At 47.1% G+C, this 23,038-nt stretch overlaps 1 protein-coding gene across 1 annotated transcript in view; it reads right to left on the reverse strand.

Moving 5' to 3' along the window:
- LOC311145119 (single-stranded DNA-binding protein 2) overlaps positions 1-23,038 on the reverse strand; it is a 98,721-nt gene that overhangs the window by 26,662 nt on the left and 49,021 nt on the right. The window contains exon 5 of the mRNA XM_084181311.1: positions 8,458-8,547. Coding sequence (XP_084037437.1) covers positions 8,458-8,547 — 90 coding nt within the window. The remainder of the gene's footprint in view (positions 1-8,457; positions 8,548-23,038) is intronic.

Genomic DNA, 23,038 nt, shown 5'->3' on the forward strand with positions numbered 1-23,038 from the left:
CTTCACTGAGTTATAATAATAATAATGTAATATGCCATTTAGCAGACGCTTTTATCCAAGGCGACTTACAGTCATGCGTGCATACATTTTTACGTATGGGTGGTCCCGGGGATCGAACCCACTACCCTGGCGTTACAAGCGCCATGCTCTACCAATTCAGCTACAGAGGAGTTCAAGTAACAGACACATCTCAACATCAACTGTTCAGAGGAATCAGGCCTTCATTGTCGAATTGCTGCAAAGAATCCACTACTAAAGGACACCAATAAGAAGAAGAGACTTGCATGGGCCAAGAAACATGAACAATGGACATTAGACTGGTGGAAATCTGTCCTTTTGTCTGATGACTCCAAATTTTAGATTTTTGGTTCCAACCGCCGTGTCTTTGTGAGACGCAGAGGAGATGAACGGATGATCTCCGCATGTGTGGTTCCCACTGTGAAGCATGGAGGAGGAGGTGTGATGGTGTGGGAGTGCATTGCTGGTGACACTGTCAGTAATTTATTTAGAATTCAAGGCACACTTAACCAGCATGTCTACCATAGCATTCTGCAGCGATACGCCATCCCATCTGGTTTGCACTTAGTGGGACTATCATTTGTTTTTCAACAGGACAATGACCCAAAACACCGGGGAGTGATTGAGTGCTGCATCAGATGACCTGGCCTCCACAATCACCCGACCTCAACCCAATTCAGATGGTTTGGGATGAGTTGGACCGCAGAGTGAAGGAAAAGCAGCCAACAAGTGCTCAGCATATGTGGGAACTCCTTCAAGACTGTTGGAAAAGCATACCTCATGAAGCTGGTTGAGAGAATGCCAAGAGTGTGCAAAGCTGTCATCAAGGCAAAGCGTGAATATAAAATATAAAATATATTTGTTTAACACTTTTTTGGTTACTACATGATTCCATATGTGTTATTTCATAATATTGCAAATAATATACAAATAATAATAAAATACTATTTAAATGGCAAAGAACAACAGGCAAGTACCACATACATTACTACAATACAAAACAGGTAACTCAATCAAGTTTGATGGTCTTGTAAGTATAAAAGCAAAGCTTGCTTTCATGTAATTAAAAGAAAGCTTGAAAAAGTAGTGGAATGGGATAATGTCTTACTGCAGTGTGTGAAGAATCCATTACTTTACCTTGTATGCAGTACAAATCACATTATTGTGGGAGCACCTTATCAAAGAGTATGAATGACCCTGTTTGCGAAGGTTAAGCAACCTGCCTACACATTGTTTGAACATAGCTACTGTAGTAGGTCAAAGCTGTGTGCTGGAAAACCTTGGTAGAGAGTGGGTGAAGTAGGCATTGTGGTGCTCATGTGAACTTCAGACCAATGCCTACTTCTCACTTAAAACATAGTTTTGGGTTTCTAATGAATCAATATGGACTGGCAGTCGGTGTGTGTGTGTGTGTGTGTGTCTGCCAGTAAGTGCTTTTGTTGTGGTCAGTTTGTTTGTCTGTTGATAATTCAGTATGGCCTCCGTAAGAATCTCAAGGAGGAACTAGTGTGCTCTGTCTTGGATCGTGATTGGCCTTGACAATAAATCATCTTAAAAGACGGCTCCAAATAAACAATGATCCATTTTCAGGAAGGATGGGGGGACCAGGGCGAGGTGGAAAGGGCGTGTTTGTCATAAGGTGCTGAAGGTGGGTGTGGTGTAGGAATCAGCCGCAGGACGCAGAGGCTCAGTTCAAAGGCTTTAGTGCAAAATTCACACAAACAAAAGCACAATAAGCCTGAAGGCGAATACCAGGCGCACACAGGCGACAAAATAAACTGCGCACAAAACATGTGCAAAGAAACCACTCCAAACACTGGAGGGAAAAATGTAGCTCCAACACGTAACAGAGGCGCAATCACACACAAACACAGACACACACAACGAGAACTAAATAGAACACTAACGAGGACTAACTAGACACAGGTGTACAACATTAAGACCAAACCAAACGAACATGAAACATAGATCGGTGGCAGCTAGTACTCCGGGGACGACGACCGCCGAAGCCTGCCCGAACCAGGAGGAGGAGCAGCCTCGGCCGAAACCGTGACAGTACCCCCCCCTTGACGCGCGGCTCCAGCCGACCAGGAGGACGCGGAGCAGGGCGCGCGGGATGGTCCCGGTGGAACTCCGACAGGAGAGATGGGTCTAGGATGTCCCTCCGCGGCACCCAGCACCGCTCCTCCGGGCCGTACCCCTCCCACTCCAGGAGATACTGGAGACCCCCCATCCGGCGTCTGGAATCCAAGATGGACCGAACGGTGTACGCCGGAGCCCCCTCGATGTCCAATGGGGGCGGAGGAGTCTCTCCTATCTCATTGTCCTGGAGTGGACCAGCTACCACCGGCCTGAGAAGAGACACATGGAACGAGGGGTTAATATTCTTATATTCAACAGGTAGATGTAACTTATAACACACCTCGTTCAATCTTCTCAGGACTTTAAAGGGCCCCACAAACCGCCGACCCAGCTTCCGGCAGGGCAGGCGGAGGGGTAGGTTTCTGGTAGAGAGCCAGACTCGATCTCCGGGTGCGTACACCGGCCCCTCACTGCGGTGGAGATCGGCGCTCGCCTTGTGACGACGGACGGCCCGCTGCAGGTGGACGTGGGCAGCGTTCCACGTCTCTTCCGAGCGCCTCATCCAATCATCCACCGCAGGGGCCTCGATCTGGCTCTGCTGCCACGGTGCCAGAATCGGCTGGTAACCTAATACACATTGGAAAGGGGTTAGGTTGGTAGAGGAGTGGCGGAGAGAATTCTGGGCCATCTCGGCCCAGGGAATGTAACGCGCCCACTCTTCAGGCCGGTCCTGGCAATAAGACCTCAGAAACCTACCCACATCCTGGTTGACACGTTCTACCTGCCCGTTACTCTCCGGGTGGTACCCCGAGGTAAGGCTAACCGAGACCCCCAAACGCTCCATAAACGCTCTCCACACCCGGGAGGTAAACTGGGGGCCTCGATCAGACACTATATCCTCTGGGACCCCGTAATGCCGGAAAATGTGGGTAAATAGGGCCTCAGCAGTCTGTAGGGCAGTAGGAAGACCCGACATAGGGAGAAGACGACAGGCCTTAGAGAAACGGTCCACAACGACCAGGATGGTGGTATTCCCCTGAGAGAGGGGAAGGTCTGTTACAAAATCCACCGAGAGGTGGGACCATGGTCGTTGTGGAACGGGTAGGGGCTGTAACTTACCCCTGGGCAGATGTCGGGGCGCCTTACATTGGGCGCACACCGAGCAGGAGGAGACATAAACCCTCACATCCCTAGCCAAAGTGGGCCACCAGTATTTAGTGCTAAGGCAATGCACTGTCCGGCCGATACCCCGGATGTCCAGAGGAGGGTGACGTGTGAGCCCAGTAAATGAGTCGATCCCGAATCTCGAGCGGAACGTACTTCCGACCCTCAGGACACTGTGGAGGGCTGGGGTCGGTACGCAACGCTTGCTCGATTTCGGAATCGACCTCCCACACCACTGGTGCCACAAGGAACGACTCCGGTAGTATGGGAGTGGGCTCAACGGACCTCTCCTCCGTGTCATACCGCCGGGACAGCGCATCTGCCTTACCATTCTGGGACCCAGGGATGTACGTGATTTTAAATACGAACCTGGTGAGAAACATACTCCATCGAGCCTGGCGAGGGTTCAGTCTCCTCGCTGCCCGGATGTACTCCAGGTTCCGATGGTCAGTCAAAATGAGGAAAGGGTGTTGAGCCCCCTCAAGCCAATGCCTCCACACCTTAAGGGCTTGAACTACAGCTAACAGCTCCCTGTCCCCAACGTCATAGTTACGCTCCGCCGGGCTGAGCTTCTTAGAGTAAAAAGCACAGGGGCGGAGTTTAGGTGGCGTGCCGGACCGTTGAGAGAGAACGGCCCCTATACCAGCCTCAGACGCGTCTACCTCAACCTGAAAGGGTAATGCGGGATCCGGATGCGCCAGCACCGGAGCCGACGTAAACAGGTCCTTCAGTCTCCTAAAGGCCCCGTCCGCATCGGCTGACCACTGCAGTCGCACCGGACCCCCCTTCAGAAGGGACGTGATGGGAGCTGCCACCTGTCCAAAACCCCGGATAAACCTCCGGTAGTAATTCGCAAAGCCCAAAAACTGCTGCACCTCTTTTACAGTAGTTGGGGTTTGCCAATTACGCACAGCGGACACACGATCCACCTCCATTCTCACCCCTGACGCGGACAACCAATAACCCAAAAAGGAGACCGACTCCTGGAAAAACAGACATTTCTCTGCCTTGACATATAGGTCGTGCTCCAACAGCCTCCTCAATACACGACGCACCAGGGTTATATGCTCGGCTCGGGTAGACGAGTACACCAGAATGTCATCAATGCACACGACCACCCCTTGTCCCTGCATATCCCGGAAAATCTCATCTACGAAGGATTGGAAGACTGATGGAGCATTCATCAACCCATATGGCATGACGAGATATTCGAAATGACCTGACGTGGTACTAAACGCTGTCTTCCATTCGTCACCCTCCCTAATGCGCACCAAGTTATACGCGCTCCTGAGATCCAGTTTTGTGAAAAACCGCGCTCCATACAATGACTCCGTCATGGTCGCAATCAGAGGGAGTGGATAACTGTATTTCACAGTACAGTAATCCCTCGTTTATCGCGGGGGTTACGTTCCGAAAATGACCCGCGATAAGTGAAATCCGCGAAATAGAAAACTTTTTTTTTTTACAATTAGCAACTATTACATGTATACAAATACAGTGACTCACGTGTAGGCCGTTTCACTGCTCTTCAGACTGGGCCGCTGCATCCTGACTGCGCTCTGCAGTGTTCTCTTCTTCTGAAGCCCGCGGTGCAGGTGTGTTTGTTCGGGAGAAGAACATAGTGATAGGCAGCTGTTGTCGCTCTTTTTTCTTCTTTGCAAAAAGATCCTTGTACACCGACATGCCACCATCGATTACGTTGGAGAACTGTAATGAACGGCTCATCAAAGGGTCCCATTCCTCAGCTACTCGCTTAAGTTCAGTGGCCATTCGCACCATGGTTGCTAAGCGACCAAGCGTTAGTCCTTCCTCCTCATCTCTCGATTCATTGATTCCGTAATGGCGAGCAACGGCTGCATAGCTTTTACCTTCCCTTAGCATGTCCAGAAGTTTAACTTTATCTGAGATAGGTAGCATCTTCCGCCGTTTGGGCCCATCCGCAGGTGCTTTTGTCGGTCCAGGCCGTTTCGTCGACATTATGGGTTTAGGAGATGTTCGAAATTACAAGATAATTTGGCCAACTTAATGTAAATTTGCCAAGCTGTTTTATGTACGTACACATAACTGCACGAGACGACAAAATGATAGCACAATTCGTAGCATGTTTTGATACAAGAAGCGGGAGTGAGTTTTTAGCGAATCAGAATGCAGAGCACAATGCACCAAAAAAAAAAAAATGCATTATGAAAATCCGCGAAATAGCGAATCCGCGATAAGTGAACCGCGAAGTGGCGAGGGATCACTGTAATCTGATTGAGACCACGGTAATCAATGCACGGGCGCAACCCTCCATCCTTCTTTTTCACAAAAAAGAAACTCGAGGAGGCGGGAGAAGTGGAGGGCCGAATGTATCCCTGTCTCAAAGATTCGGCTATGTAAGTCTCCATAGCTTTTCTCTCCTCTTGAGACAAAGGATACACATGGCTCCGTGGGAGCGCTGCTCCTGCCTGGAGATCAATCGCACAATCCCCCTGTCTATGAGGAGGCAACTGCGTCGCCCTAGTTTTGCTAAACACGAGAGCTAAATCCCCATATTCAGGCGGAATGTGCAGTGCGGGCACTTGGTTTGGACTCTCCACCGAAGTCGCCCCCACGGAAACACCCAGACATCGCCCCTCGCACTGAGCAGACCACCCATCGAGAGCCCTCTGTTGCCACGAAATAGCAGGGTTGTGGGTGCTTAACCAGGGAATCCCCAGCACCACTGGGTACGCAGGAGAGTCGATCAGATACAGCTGTATAGTCTCCTCATGACCCCCCTGCGCACACATCCGAAGTGGCGCTGTGATCTCCCTGATCAATCCCGACCCCAACGGACGGCTATCTAAGGCATGAACGGGAAAAGGTTTGTGAACAGGTAGGAGAGGGATCCCTAACTCAAAACAAAACTTCCGATCAACAAAATTCCCAGCTGCGCCTGAATCTACGAGCGCCTTATGCTGGGAATGAGGTGCAACCTGTGGAAAACACACAGGTATACAAAAGTGCGCAACAGAAAGCTCTGGGTAAGTGGGACGTCTACTCAACTGGGAGGCCCCCCCAGTGCGTGGCCTGTTGTCTTCTCCCCCGGAGAACCCTCCCCAGCACCTGGCCGCAGTGTGCCCTCCACGACCGCACTTGGTGCAGGAGACAGGCCCCCTCGGGCTCCTCCTACTCCGTTCTCTAGCGCCGGCACCCCCGAGCTCCATAGGGCTCGGCTCGGAGGCGCCGGAGGGCGGAATGGACGGACTCCCCTCGGGACGTCCACGGGTGGCCAGCAGGGTGTCCAGACGGATGGACATATCGACCAACTGGTCGAATGTAAGATGGGTATCCCTGCAGGCCAACTCACGTTGAACGTCCTCTCGTAGGTTACATCGAAAATGGTCGATGAGAGCCCGCTCATTCCACCCTGCATCAGCCGCTAGAGTCCGGTACTCTAGAGCGAACGCCTGCACGCTCCTCCTCCCCTGTCTCAACTGGACTAGACGCTCCCCCGCCGCTTTGCCCTCAGGTGGATGGTCGAACACGGCCTTGAAGCGGCGGGAGAACTCTGCGTAGGTCACGGTGTTGGCGTCCATTCTCCTCCACTCGGCGTTAGCCCACTCCAACGCCTTGCCCGTGAGACAGGAGATGAGGGCGGAAACGCTCTCGTATCCCGAGGGCACCGGGTGTACAGTGGCCAGGTAGAGCTCCACCTGCAGGAGGAACCCCTGACACCCGGCAGCTGTTCCGTCATACGCCCTCGGGAGCGAGAGCCGAATCCCCCTGGGTTCCGAACCTAGGACTGGTGGACCGACCGATGGGGTGGGCAGGATAGGTGGAGGTGTGGGTACCCGGCTGGCCTCCCATCGGTGCAAGGTGTAGATTACCTCCTGTAGAGCGGTCTCCAGTTGTCGAATCTGGCCATCTTGTCCACGGATATGCTCCTCGAGCGACACAGGCGTCTCTGCCGATCCTGCTGATTCCATTAAGGTGTGTGATTCTGTCATAAGGTGCTGAAGGTGGGTGTGGTGTAGGAATCAGGCGCAGGACGCAGAGGCTCAGTTCAAAGGCTTTAGTGCAAAATTCACACAAACAAAAGCACAATAAGCCTGAAGGCGAATACCAGGCGCACACAGGCGACAAAATAAACTGCGCACAAAACATGTGCAAAGAAACCACTCCAAACACTGGAGGGAAAAATGTAGCTCCAACACGTAACAGAGGCGCAATCACACACAAACACAGACACACACAACGAGAACTAAATAGAACACTAACGAGGACTAACTAGACACAGGTGTACAACATTAAGACCAAACCAAACGAACATGAAACATAGATCGGTGGCAGCTAGTACTCCGGGGACGACGACCGCCGAAGCCTGCCCGAACCAGGAGGAGGAGCAGCCTCGGCCGAAACCGTGACAGTGTTTTGACTCAAGTTGGAGTTTTCTGAAAAGCTGATCTTAAAAATGAAGGCTATTTATCTTAGTGTCAGAGTTTGAATGTTAATGACATTTAATCAATGTGCTCCCAGCCGTCTGACTCCTGTAGTGTAGAAAAACTGACTGAGCGAGGAGGTTCATAGTGCCCTAATTAGGGTTGCAAAGGGAAGACATATTACTGGAAACTTTTGAAATACAGGTAGCCTTCTCCAACCCAACACACACACTTCATTCTCTCCCATTGACATGAGCACCTAACACAGTTAATCTACCATTTAATGCAGCTGTTAGGAGGGTATATGGAGGGATATGGGGATAGAAGATGGGCTTTGTTATAAGAACACCTAGCAGTGATGGGGTTGATTCCATTTCAATCCAGTCAATTCAGCAGAAGATTTTCCTTTTTCTGCAGTTCCATATCAACTCTCCACTCAACTCCTCTAGCCATACCCTTCTACCGATTCCACCTCTTCTGCTCCCACTCAAAACCAATGTCCGGAAGACAAGGGGTTGCCATTAATGACACATCTGACAACAGTGAGAGTAGAGAGATAGAGAAAGAGAGAAAGAGCTGCCTGGTGTCTGTGGTGTGTGCTTTGGCTGTAGGACAGTGTGTTCTGTTGGTCTTAACCGCAATGACGCACACCAATCTGAGTATTGAGTGCCATACTAAATACTTCACTGTAGCCCATTCTGCCACAGTACAGGGAAGACCCCTTTTCTGCTTTATAAATTCAACTATATACTGTGTGTGTGTGTGTGTGTGTGTGTGTGTGTGTGTGTACCTGGAAGAATCCAGGAGGTACGGGTCCCACTGGCATTCCCTCTCCTGGGGGAAGGTTCCCAAGGATGGGACTGGGAGCTGCTGCTGCACTCTGGAAGACACACACACATCCGAACAAACGCACGCACGCACGCGCACACACACACACACACACACACACACACACACACACACAAAGTCAGGTTAGATCATGAGGATGGTGTATCAGTGAGGTGGTAACTGTTTACACACTCATGCAGAAAACAAACCAATCAAACAAGGCTCCAAAGACATTCAACATTCAACCACCAGGAGACCCAATGAATAGCCGCCAATATCCCACAATATTTTATCCAACTCAAACTCACAGAACCCTAGTAAAGTCCATAATCCAGCCCATGACTACCTATAATCCAGCCCATGACTACCTATAATCCAGGCCATGACTACCTATAATCCAGGCCATGACTACCTATAATCCAGCCCATGACTACCTATTATACAGGAGCTGATCATAACAGTAGCTCAGTTTGTTTGTTATCATGTCGTGAATCGTGATCAAACGAGCCTCCCCTCCGTCCTCTGTCTCTGTCTCAGTGGGCTCTTTCCTGTGTGTGTGTTTCTGACCTGGCACCGTGGCATCGTGGCACGTCAGCCGCCCAGGTTATTTTTACTCCTTATTTTGTTTTCTCTCAGACGGGCGGCGCGGGCACATTTCACCACTGCCTCGGACTGCTTCCTGTGCTATTGTACAAACTCCCCAATATTACCAAGCCCCAAACACACCACCAGGCAATGGCTATGGGCAGGGAGGCAGGGAGATGGGCACGGACAGGAACGTAATTAAGGGTCAAGGGTCAGAGGTAGCTCAGCTGGTAGAGCACGGCGCTTGTAACGCCAGGGTAGTGGGTTCGATCCCCGGGACCACCCATACACAAAAATCTATGCACGCATGACTGTAAGTCGCTTTGGATAAAAGCGTCTGCTAAGTGGCATATTATTATTATAAGGTAGGGGATGGAGGTGAGATGTTGGTGGTCTGCAAAAAGGTGGTGAGTGGTCAGACACAGTGGTGAGTGACAGGGAAGACGGTCTACGCCCTTTCCACACACACACACACACACACACACACACACACACACACACACACACACACACACACACACACACACACACACACACTCAGTCCCCCAAACATTACAATACCACAACCTCCACCTCTTAGTTATGGTTTCTCTGCACAGACAAAATATAGGATCTCTCCCCCTTCTCAGCCTCTCTCTCCACCCCTCCACTCTTCCCCCGTCATCTCTCTGTCGTCCTCTCTCCCCCTTCATCCTCTCTCTTCATCCTCTCCCTCTCCCTCCTTCCCTCTCTAGGCATAAACTGTGAGACAGACCCAAACTCTCTGAAGTTTCCGCTGGCTGACCTTTTAGGTCAGACTGCAACACAGTTACTAATCAGAGCCAAGATAATGGCATACTACTCCCTTCCCACTGTGTGGGGACAGGATACATACAGTTCTTGTGTTGAAATAGCCATTTAATTTCATATTGTACTGCTCTATGTGTAAACAGAGTGTGTGTATTTGGCTTAAACAAATGAAGGTATGGATGGAAGGCTCAGTAGCGGAGAACATTGTTCAGGACAGGTGTGTGGCATACGTGTGTGTGTGTTCACAGTACTGCACTCTCTCTGGGAATGTTAGTGTTCTTTTCCCCTGCCTTCATTTCTCCTCTCACTCTGGATTACCCAGCATGCTTTTCACTGGCAGCCTGGAGGTCTGCTGAGTCTGCCTTCTCAGAGAGAGAGAGAGAGAGGGGAGAGAGAGAGCGAGCGAGAGAGAGAGAGAGGGAGAGAGAGGGGGGGAGAGAAATATCTACCTGACCTGCTGACGAAGCAGCCTTTTCCAAATAAACCAACTAGAAAAACATAAAGATATTCCCTGCCCCCACTGCACAGCAGCCTCCTTCACTGTGAGAAAACAACAACAACAACAACCACCTCCTAGCTCTACTGCCCCTGCTACACACAACACAGACAGCCTCTACACAACCTCCTCCTAGCCCTACTGCCCCTGCTACACACAACACAGACAGCCTCTACACAACCTCCTCCCAGCCCTACTGCCCCTGCTACACACAACACAGACAGCCTCTACACAACCTCCTCCTAGCCCTACTGCCCCTGCTACACACAACACAGACAGCCTCTACACAACCTCCTCCTAGCCCTACTGCCCCTGCTACACACAACACAGACAGCCTCTACACAACCTCCTCCCAGCCCTACTGCCCCTGCTACACACAACACAGACAGCCTCTACACAACCTCCTCCTAGCCCTACTGCCCCTGCTACACACAACACAGACAGCCTCTACACAACCTCCTCCCAGCCCTACTGCCCCTGCTACACACAACACAGACAGCCTCTACACAACCTCCTCCCAGCCCTACTGCCCCTGCTACACACAACACAGACAGCCTCTACACAACCTCCTCCCAGCCCTACTGCCCCTGCTACACACAACACAGACAGCCATTACACAACAGCTTCCCAGCCCTACATGTCATCACAGGACAACTACCACAATAGTTTTTTTATTTCTGAATTAAACTACATTTCACAAGCACACCTTCTAAGCTTTCTTGTTAGGAACACAGTTGGTACGTCTTACGTCTTAGCCAGGTTGGACTGTGTGTGTGTGGGGGGTCAACAGTAGGTTTACGTTACCATGGTTTACAGATTAAACACAGCCATTTGTCCACAGGCTCACTCAAAGAGTGAGATTAATACTGTTGTACATTATTGTTTGGTAGTGTGTAGAAGTTAAGGCCTGATGTTCTAGCACATAACCTGTTCAAACATTGAAAATGCACACACTGATTAAGAGTCTATAGTCTACAGTTCACACACAACTTTGTTTACATTTTGACAAGAGCTGAGAGTAGCATTGAGATCTGAGGTGTGTGTGTGGTTGTGTGCGTGTGCGTGTTCGTGCGTCGGCGTGACTGAGGAAACTTGAAGCAGGGGAAACACTCTGACCTCTCCCACTTAGAGGAACACCTGGACCTGCTGGCAAACTCATTTGTAATCTAAATTATTCACAGCACCACTCTGTAGGACAGGATTACACTGCGCTAACCACACCGTTACAGGGTTACACTACGCTAACCACACTGTTACAGGGTTACACTACGTTCAGTGTTGGGGAGTGAGTGATTACATGTAATCAATACATGTAATCTGATTATAAAAAATCAAACTGTAATCAGTTACGTTAACAGCAAAAAGATTGTAATCAGATTACAGGTACTTTTGAAAAACTAGATGATGATTTATTGGATTCATATTAAATTCAGAAAGGATGTTTGTGAGAGAAAAAAACATTTCTGTTTTCTCAATGACATTCAATTCAGCATTGAAAAAAGGTGCAAGTTTAAGTTTGTTCCACATGAGTGAGTCAGACCACTATGATGACACACCAAATGTGTTTGATGGATCCTTTTTGTCTTCTTCTTATGCCTCTTAAGGGGAAGGTCATCCAAAAGTAACGTTACTGATTAGAATTTTGGACAGGTAACAAGTTACTGTAACAGATTACATTTAGAAAGTAACCTACCCAACCCTGACTACTCTCACCACACTGTTACAGTGTTACACTACGTCATCCACACTGTTACAGGGTTACACTACGCTAACCACACTGTTACAGGGTTACACTACGCTAACCACACTGTTACAGGGTTACACTACGCTAACCACACTGTTATAGAGTTACACTACGCCATCCACTGTTACAGGGTTACACTACGCTAACCACACTGTTACAGTGTTACACTATGCTAACCACACTGTTACAGTGTTACACTATGCTAACCACACTGTTTACAGGGTTATACTACGCTAATCACACTGTTATAGAGTTACACTACGCCATCCACTGTTACAGGGTTACACTACGCTAACCACACTGTTACAGTGTTACACTATGCTAACCACACTGTTACAGTGTTACACTATGCTAACCACACTGTTATAGAGTTACACTACGCCATCCACTGTTACAGCGTTACACTACGCTAACCACACTGTTACAGTGTTACACTATGCTAACCACACTGTTTACAGTGTTACACTACGTCATCCACACTGTTACAGGGTTACACTACGATAACCACACTGTTATAGAGTTACACTACACCATCCACTGTTACATGGTTACACTACGCTAACCACACTGTTACAGTGTTACACTATGCTAACCACACTGTTTACAGGGTTATACTACGCTAACCACACTGTTATAGAGTTACACTACGCCATCCACTGTTACAGGGTTACACTACGCTAACCACACTGTTACAGGGTTACACTACGCTAACCACACTGTTATAGAGTTACACTACGTCATCCACTGTTACAGGGTTACACTACGCCATCCACTGTTACATGGTTACACTACGCTAACCACACTGTTACAGTGTTACACTATGCTAACCACACTGTTACAGAGTTACACTACGCCATCTACTGTTACAGGGTTACACTACGCTAACCACACTGTTACAGTGTTACACTATGCTAACCACACTGTTACAGTGTTACACTATGCTAACCACACTGTTACAGTGTTACACTATGCTAACCACACTGTTTACAGGGTTATACTACGATAACCACATTGTTACAGGGTTAAGGCATCTGCATGCTTCCCAGCCGAAACAGTTCGGTAGAGTTCATGCATATATTATGACAACATTTTGTGACGTTTGTATTAGTTTTGAAAAAAAAATAAAAAATACTAAAACTGAAATATCACATTTACATAAGTATTCAGACCCTTTACTCAGTACTTTGTTGAAGCACCTTTGGCAGCGATTACAGCCTTGAGTCTTCTTGGGTATGATGCTACAAGCTTGGCACACCTGTATTTGGGGAGTTTCTCCCATTCTTCTCTGCAGATCCTCTCAAGCTCTGTCAGGTTGGATGGGGAGCATCGCTGCACAGCTATTTTCAGGTCTCTCCAGAGATGTTAGATCGGGTTCAAGTCCGGGTTTTTGGCTGGGCCACTCAAGGACATTCAAAGACTTGTCCCGAAGCCACTCCTGTGTTGGCTTGGCTGTGTGCTTAGGGTCGTTGTCCCAGTCTGAGGTCCTGAGCGCTCTGGAGCAGGTTTTCATCAAGGGTCTCTCTGTACTTTGCTCCGTTCATCTTTCCCTCGATCCTGACTAGTCTCCCAGTCCCTGTCACTGAAAAACATCCCCACAGCATGATGCTGCCACCACCATGCTTCACCGTAGGGATGGTGCCAGGTTTCCTCCAGACGTGGCACTTGGCATTCAGGCCAAAGAGTTCAATCTTGGTTTCATCAGACCAGAGAATCTTGTTTCTCATGGTCTGAGAGTCCTTTAGGTGCCTTTTGGCAAACTCCAAGCGGGCTGTCATGTGCCTTTTACTGAGGAGTGGCTTCCGTCTGGCCACTCTACCATAAAGGCCTGATTGGTTGAGTGCTGCAGAGATGGTTGTCCTTCTAGAAGGTTCTCCCATCTCCACAGAGGAACTCTGGAGCTCTGTCAGGGTGACCATCGGGTTCTTGGTCACCTCCCTGACCAAGGTCCTTCTCTCCCGATTGCTCAGTTTGGCCGGGGGGCCAGCTCTAGAAAGAGTCTTGGTGGTTCCAAACTTCATCCATTTAAGAATGATGGAGGCCATTGTGTTCTTGGGGACCTTCAATGCTACAGAAATGTTTTGGTACCCTTCCCCAGATCTGTGCCTCGACATAATGCTGTCTCGGAGCTCTACAGACAATTTGTTATTTGTAATACATTTTCAAACATTTCTAAAAACCTGTTTTCGCTTTGTCATTATGGGGTATTGTTTGTAGATTGACAAGGGAAAAAATGAATGTAATCAATTTTAGAATAAGCTATAACGTAACAAAATGTGGAAAAAGTCAAGGGGTCTGAATACTTTCCGAATGCACTGTATCTTCCTTTCTAGCTATCCTTCTCATTCCTTATTAATCTAAAGCTATTACTTTCAATATTTTTCTATTCATTCCTCTAGTTAGTAGCACCGTTCTGTGTACCTGCATTCTTTGCTCGTGCTTGTGCGTCTCCATGTGTGTGCCGTGTGTGTGTGTGTGTGTGTGTGTGTGTGTGTGTGTGTGTGTTTGTGTGTGTCAGGGGAGAGTGGTGTTCTCAGGAGTGTTCCACCACTGGGAGGGAGGAACTCATGTCTGCTGATTACAGAAGAGACTGAAGAGACGTGAGTGGAATCCCAACACACTGTCTGTCAGCCTCAGTGTCTGGATCTCTGTCTGTCTGCGTCAGTGGCTGGATCACTCTGTCGGTCTCAACACCAGCTCACACAGCCCAACCGTCTCACTTTGCCTCACTCTGCTTTCCATACAACCTTTACTCTGCCTCACTCTTCTTTCCATACAACCTCACTCTGTCTCACTCTAACCTGGCCCATCCTATATCTCTTCTTCTCTCACTTCACAATGTCTCACGCCATCTCCCTCCGTCTCAATCTCTGTCATCCTGCCTCTCTCTCGTTCTCTCACTCTCTCTCTCACTCACTATCACGTTCACTCACTCTACCTCCAGCTGTGTGTCTGGCTATAGAATGATTGGAAGCTACGACAAAAAAACAGTGTAGAAATAGAATGCAACACTGTGTATCTACAAACGTGCTGACAAACAAGTCTTGTGTGATCTCCATTCTACAGTTGTGGGAGACAGTCACTTTCACCAGAGAGGAAGGCTAGTTAGGAAGTTTGTAGCCAGACAGAAGCTCTGGTAAACATGCCTGTCAGCATAAGCATAGATACATGTAAAGGGTGGTGGTGGAGATGGATAGACAGGGAGGGAAAGGGGAGGTGGGTGGAGAGAGGTGAGAGAAGAGAGTGAGAGATGGAAAGAGGGAGTCAGGGAGAGAATGAGTGGGACAGGGTATGTGTGTGTGTGTTGTGTGTGTTGTGTGTGCAGTGTGTAGTCTTACTGGTCTCAAGGCCAGCATTAACACAGGAAATACAAATGACACAGCACAGGAAGGAACTCACTAACTGCTCCCTCCCTCGCCCTCGACCCCCACGTCTCTTTCTCACTCCCTCCATCCTCTCAAATGCCATTAGTCCACTTCCTGAATGAGGGAGGAGGAAATGGAGAAAAGATGCCCCTCTGCATGAAACCAACACACACTAATGCACATCTGGGTTTGGCCGGTCTAAATTGATTTTGTTGAGGAAAACAACCTGGTGTAAATAAGAGTATCAAGTTACTCTTTGATAATTACTGTACACTAATGGTGTGTGTGTAAACATGCATGTGTGTGTGCTTGGTTGGGGCAGTTCCATAGAACAGTACTGAGAATGTAAACCTTTAGTGGTGGAAACCAAACTTTAAGACTAAGCCAGGAGAGAAAAGGTTGTACTTGTCTGAAAGATGAGAATAGTTTTCCTTTGCTTTTACCATGCATTATTCACCGTCTCCCATGGTGACCGTAGACATTTCAGCACGCTCCACTATTCACTCCTGAGCCCGCACTCGCTCGCTCACGGCCCAACTCACTTATCAATTTCAAGTCGGAAATGTTTAAAATCGCACCCTGACATTCACAGTTCCCCTCCCAAAATACTGTACACTTATTTTACTTAGAGAATGTATCTACTCCCCACAAGAGGAGCCTTCTCTAACCACTTCCTGAGGTGTGTGCGTGCCAGCATGTATAGCAAATGGTGATGTGTGAAACTTACTCCTCAGCCTTAAAGATGCACTATGCAGAAATCACACCGCCATTTCCTGGTTGCTAAAATTCAAATAGTTTGCCTAATTTCAGTTTGTGACAAAACTAGCAAGTATAGTGTAGAGAATCATTGTACCATCTGTGAAATATATTTTCCATAACCAAAAATATTGTATTTTCAGCTGTTTGAAAACTGGTGTACAAAACCGAAAGTAAAAGACGCAAAAACAAAACTTAAGAATGGGAAGCATAGAAATAGCGCACATAGAGCAGATCTACTGCTTCTTAGACTTGCTTTCAATGAGAATGACAGATCTATAACACACATTTCTATGTGAATTTGGTCAGGACGCCCCAAAAGTTACATATTGCAGCTTTAAGTGTCCACGTTTGCACCACTCAATTGCTAGCTTTTACTGGCACGACCTATAGAGATGCTTGAGGGAGGACGGTCATGTGTGCCAAATCGTGAGGAAGTGGTACACGCTAAGCAAGCAGCGTGACGTCCTTTACACAGCCAGACGTCCTCTCAGATCTCTGCTGTTTAGACAAAATATCATATAAATATCCGGCTCAAAGGCCAGGAGAGTCACACAGGCCAAGAGTAAATATTTATCACATTCAGGGTACACGTCCACACAGACAGACCGAGAACCCTCCAGTCAAAACCTCTCTTTTATCTACCCCTCCACCAATATCAGTAGTACTATAAAAAAAGTAAAGTAGAACAAAAACACGAGAAATATAAATAAGAAAAACACGAGAAAGTAAGTAAGCTATATACAGGTTCAGTTCCAGGATTAGTGTCAATACCATATGTACAATGTGCAGTGATACTGGAGTGGTAGGGTTAGATATGTATAGAGGTAAGGTGATTAGGCATCATGATATATGATAAACAGAGTAGCAGCAGCGTGTATGATGATTGTATGTGAGTTTGTGTGTAGAGTCAGTATGAATGTGTGTGCGTGTTATGGGTGTGTGAGCAAATTAAGTGTGTGTTTGTCTGTGTGTGTGTGTTTGTGTGTGTAGAGTGTGTGTGTAGAGTGTGCATATAGAGTCAGTGCAAAAATATAAATAAATAGAAGGATCTATTTAGTAGTGCTGAGCGATTAACCGAAAATCGGGATTTTTTTATTTATAATAATTACTCCCTTTTTCCTGATATCCAATTGGTAGTTACGATCTTATCTCATCGCTGCAACTCCCCAACGGGCTCAGGAGAGGTGAAGGTCGAGTCATGCGTCCTCCGAAACATGACCCGCCAAGCCACACTGCTTCTTAACACACTGCTCGCTTAACCCGGAAGCCAGCCACACCAATTTGTCAGAGGAAACACCGTTCAACTGACGATCGAAGTCAGCTTGCAGGCGCCCGGAGTTGCTAGAGCCCGATGAGCCAAGGAAATCAACCCAGCCAAACCCTCCCCTAACCCGGACAACAATGGGCCAATTGTGCGCCGCCCTATGGGGCCGTGACACAGCCAGGGATCGAACCCGAGGCTGTAGTGGCGCCTCAGCACTGCAATGCAGTGCCTTAGACCGCTACACCACTCTGGAGTCTTTTTTAGGCTATTAAACAACTAATTGACCGACGTCGGTTCAATTCCTTGAATTCCATTTAGTTCGTTTTTTTGTGAGCCCAACGCCATTTATCTAGAGAGAAATCAAATAATTCACGAGAGAAATCTGAGAAATCAAGTCAAGAACTGTGGAACGGCTGGGGTGAAGGGAGTTGTAGTTTTCATTAAGCAAATATGTGGTAATTAACTACAATGACCATAATCCATTGCGCCAGTTTTTTCCGACTCAAGAGATGGATCAGCGAGGAAGAGGCGAAGCGAGAGGTTTCACTTTCGCCAAAACTGGTCAAAAATAAGCACAATACGTTTCTATGGGCTTATTTTGGGCCTAAGCTTGTTGCCTGCCTTCCCATCTTTGGGACAACGACTCCCATTGTTAGGGCATAGACATGAACATCTCGTCATTATATACAGATCTCTGGACGGATACACTTTTAAGCCTGCTACGTTAGGTTAGATACACCGCATGAGAGAGAAATGTACACAACACAATGACGATAGGGACAAAGACAGTTTGTGAAAGTATACCTTATCTACTTTGAAGAACTTAAATGATTTAGTCAGACAGCTCTAGCTAAATAGGATGACTAAAGACAGTACAGTATGGGAAGCACATAACGTTAGATGGCCTGGCTGGCTGACTGCTACTGCCTGACCAGAGATGAGATGATTACTTAACCTTTCCACGGATGAGTTCCAAATATCTCTAATGGTTGCCCCTGCGTGAGCTTTTTTATGCGCGTGATGTCAGAATGCACCAATGTTCCAAAATGTGATTGTTACTCAACAGGACAGTTAACCCACGCTGCCCTCAAACCAAGGCAGGCTGCCTGCTAATTCTTTACAGGCTAGGTTTCAATTTGTTAATTTCAAATGATTTTATAACAAGTTTTATTTTCTAACAACAGTTTTAATTGAGGTGTGTTCCGCCTCCTCATTAATTCACATAGAAGTAGCCCATTTCACTGTTGCGGACAATTTACTTTGAGGCATTACTGAGCCGGACACACTTCTCTCTTCGACGAGAGCCGAAACACTTCCCCAGTGTTCCCACAGATCAAGTACAAAGACATTTGCGCATCTCCAGTCAGAACAGAACTTGTACTAACTTTTTCCCCCTGGCACATTTTCCAGCTGGCATTGCCTTCATTGTTGCTTTCCTTAGTAATAACAACTTTGGACATGTGTTCGTTCCTATCAAAGTAAGTGCCTTATTACGTTATCATTATAGTTTCTGTATATCGTGTTGTCGTTTCTACTGTAGCACACCATATGTATGGGTCATAATGTATTTACTGTTTTATTCACGTTTTCAAGTACTGGTGACAAATCATGCATTCTGATTCTTGCATAGATTGTAATGGACTTCTTTGAAGTTTGTACTGATTATGATGAGCTAATACTAAGCTAATTGCCAGCTACAATCTGTGTGGCGCCATTTTTGTTGACATCATGCAATGCATTCTGGTTGTCACGTAAACGTCTGTCAGACAAAAGATGTTATAACAAAACGAAGTGAAGGGATGGTTCATTCATCTTTTGAGTTAACTACCGGAAGTGAATGATGGAAGTGAATGAGGGTAGACGACACACCCCCTTCAGCATGCATACTGCAAACATACCCAACTCATCTTGTAACCTCTTATCGCTGGTTGATGCGAAGAAAAAAAACATGGCGGCGCACACAAACTACACATCATCGGATTACTTTAGATTTTTAGAAAGTGTTTTACTCGATTATTTCGATCACTGGTGAGCTCACCCATGATGTGATGAATTGAAAATATTAATTGCTATTAGCTAATTCATATTATGGTTTCTGTCAGCCGAGAGTTAGCTAAATATGACCTGTTGTGTTAGGTCACTCTTTCCTCAACGCTACGACTAATGTAGCCTACATTTTCCAGTTTGGATGAGAATTGTGTTATGCTGTCACTACTTCTGTGAATGTCTGAACATTGCATCAAAAGATAAACTGTTCACATTGAGGACATAAGGTTGTAAAGACTGGGTTTGTGCAAAATGTTTCTGTGGAAAAAACAGTGTCCAGCTCAAATGCTGACTGTTGCGTCAATCGTATGTGGACGTTCTAAATAAGCGTTCTAATCACACCGGGTTGAGCGTACGCAGGCAAAGACCACTGTAGAATGATCACACCCGTGTGTTCGTATGTGTCAATTAAGGAATGAAAAATAATAAAGTGATCAAATAAAAACTGAAATGTTGTATTATTCCATAGTAATTTCTTATTTTTCTATTGATGTCTACCCAATGTGGACCCGACAGAGACAATAAAATATTTTCAATGTTTTGGCAATTGAATGTTCACTATTTTTGGCTTTGGAATTTCCATTAAAAAGCTCTAAAATCATTGTAACGTCATTATTTCATAACGCATTTGATTATTTTTTCCACCTTGTTCCTATAATATCATTTTGCTTGTTTGATGGCTCTGCAGAGGTCGTAGTGGTACTTCTTGTACTTGTTCCTGTCCTCAGCCGTAGCCTCTGGGTTAGCTGTGATAGCCATGCGTGTGGTAGCATAGCCTCCGATTCGGAGGATCATTTCCCTACGGAGCGCGTCACGGGTACTTCCTGTTTGAGCTTCTGCTTTTAAACAGGAAGCAGGAGTATAGAGTCATGACCTGATTTACCGAAGGGGGGACGAGGGAGGGCCTTGTATGCTTGCTTGTAGGTAGAGTAACAGTGGTCTAGGACTTTATCGCCCCTAGTGGCGAAGGAGACCTGTTGATGGAAGTTGGGCATCATGTGTCTTAATGGACGCGGAATTGAAATCACCAGCAACAAGGAAAGCAGCCTTCGGGTGCATGGTTTCCTGCTTGTTTATAGCCACGTACAGTTTTTAAAGTGCCAGCTTGTTGTTTTTCTTGTCCTGAGGTGGAATATATACAGCAGTCACGATAACAATAGCATTGACCATCAGGTATTCCAAGACGGGTGAACAATGGGTCGAGACTTTCACTGCGCTAGAGTCAGCACACTATTTGCTGTGGATGAAGAGACATACCCCTCCCCCTCTCGATATCCCTGACTCCAATGTCCTGTACGCTCAATGAATAGAGAATCCATTGAGTTGGATAGCCATGGGGGGTATCCTGTCCGAAAGCCATGTTTCAGAAATCAGAGAATATTGCAGTTACAAGAGTCCCGTTGATAGCAACTCTGCGATCGGAGTTCATCAATCTTATTATCAATGGAATGGAGATAAGAGGTGGCCGGTTTTCCCTTCAACTTAATCTTGTCAGGACTCCCCCTCTCCTGCCTCTTTTTTGCCGGCGTTTCCTCTTGGGTAGCCCGAAAAGAGAGAGAGAGCGAGAGAGTGTGTTGAGGTTTGACTGGGTGCATGGGAAACGTGATCATCATCGCTATCTTTGCCTTGGGAACCTATCAGTCTCTCAATCTATCTATCTACCTCTCTCTCTCTTTTATAGTTGTTTTCTCTCATTCAATCCATCCATCCTCTCTGTCTCTCCCCTTGTCCTCTTTCTTTTCATCTCTCCCTACTTCTTCCCATTCCCTGTCTCCTCCCCTTATCTCTCTTCTCTTTACTAGTATCACACGTTATTTTTTTTTATTTTTATTTTTCCACCTTTATTTAACCAGGTAGGCCAGTTGAGAACAAGTTCTCATTTACAACATTTACACTGCTCTTCAGGATAATAACACCAACAGCCCCTGTACTGTTCCGTCATTATAATGCATTAGACTGAGTCACCATGGCCATAATCACAGCACAATGTTGATATATGTACGGTACCTGCTCTATCACTCAGGTAATTTAAATATAGGCCTACAGCAGCAGCAGCATCAGCAGCAGTAGTGAGGAGGACCCTGGCTGACTGTATTACTTTTATCACTGATGTCATTATCAGCCATCGTAAACACTTCTCAGCCATAAAGCCATGGCAGTATAACACACACGCACGCACACATTAACACATGCATGCACGCACAAGCACACACACACACACACACACACACACAAGCAGATACACCCATCCAGAGATTTATAAGAGTGTAAATGATAGCCACAGAGGGCAAGGAGCTGCACTGTACTGCACTACTCTTCCACTATCTGACCTGGCCATCTAATAAGAGATGTAGACTGAGCACAGAGGGGAAAAGATAGGGACTAAACCCCTGGTGAGGTGGATTTCATATCTTCAGATGGAGGAGAGATTCTGTCCTGGGTGGATTCTATGGAAGTATGAAAGATGGATAGATTTTTCTATAAGGGGTTAGTGAGAGAGGAGGGTGGGACACAATTAATGGATGGGAGCATTCCAGCCTGTCCTATCAGTCTCCACATCCCCAGTGAGATACTTTGCATCAAAAGTAGTGCACTATAATATATTCCCTATATACTATAATATATTTCCTACAGTATATTATAGGAAATAGTTTGCCATTTGGGACACAGATAATGGTCGCGTTCCCCTGCTCAGACGTTGCATGCATCAACCAATGGTTGCGTGCAACATCATCGACTGTGCCGTCGGGCACCAGATTGCTATAACATATGATGTGGTTAGCTGATACATAAAATACCTATCCAGGCGTTGTAAGATCTGGCATGCGTCAGCAACGCCTGGGCATGGGCAGAGGAACGTGCCTAATATCTGTCAGATGACTCCACCATAGGGACTAGGACTGGGACACGGGTGAGATATGGCTGTGTGACACCACCACAACCTCTGAGGTTACTTTGGGTCACAGAGACAACTTGCCACTGACACCCTCCCCATGCTAACAGGGACGCCCTTCCCCATTCCTCTGTCCCTGGCTCACCCCACCTCTTCCCTTGTACTCCACCCTGCCCTCCCTCTCACCCCAGCCCACCCCTGAGCTTCTGAGCACACACGCCTCCCCGACATGTCCAAACACACATGTGACACGACCCAGCATGACACGGCAGCGGAAAATACACTCCTGGAGACAACTAGACTACAGGCATGCTAGTGCAACAGACCACAGAGGGAGAGGGATAGGGAGAGAGAAGGGGAGAAGAGAGAGAGAGAGGAGAGAAAGAGAGAGAGGAGATAAAGTGTTAGGAAAAGAGAGAAAGAGAGAGAGAAAAAAAAGAGAGGAGGGAAAGTGTGAGGAAGAGAGGGAGAGAGCGAGAGAGATGTAGGCAGACCTGGCTCTCAAGAGAAGACAGGCTATGTGCACACTGCCCACAAAATGAGGTGGAAACTGAGCTGCACTTCCTAACCTCCTGCCAAATGTATGACCATATTAGAGACACATA

The sequence above is a fragment of the Coregonus lavaretus genome, assembly GCF_964263955.1.
Source record: "Coregonus lavaretus genome assembly, chromosome: 17".
NCBI classification, from domain to species: domain Eukaryota; kingdom Metazoa; phylum Chordata; class Actinopteri; order Salmoniformes; family Salmonidae; genus Coregonus; species Coregonus lavaretus.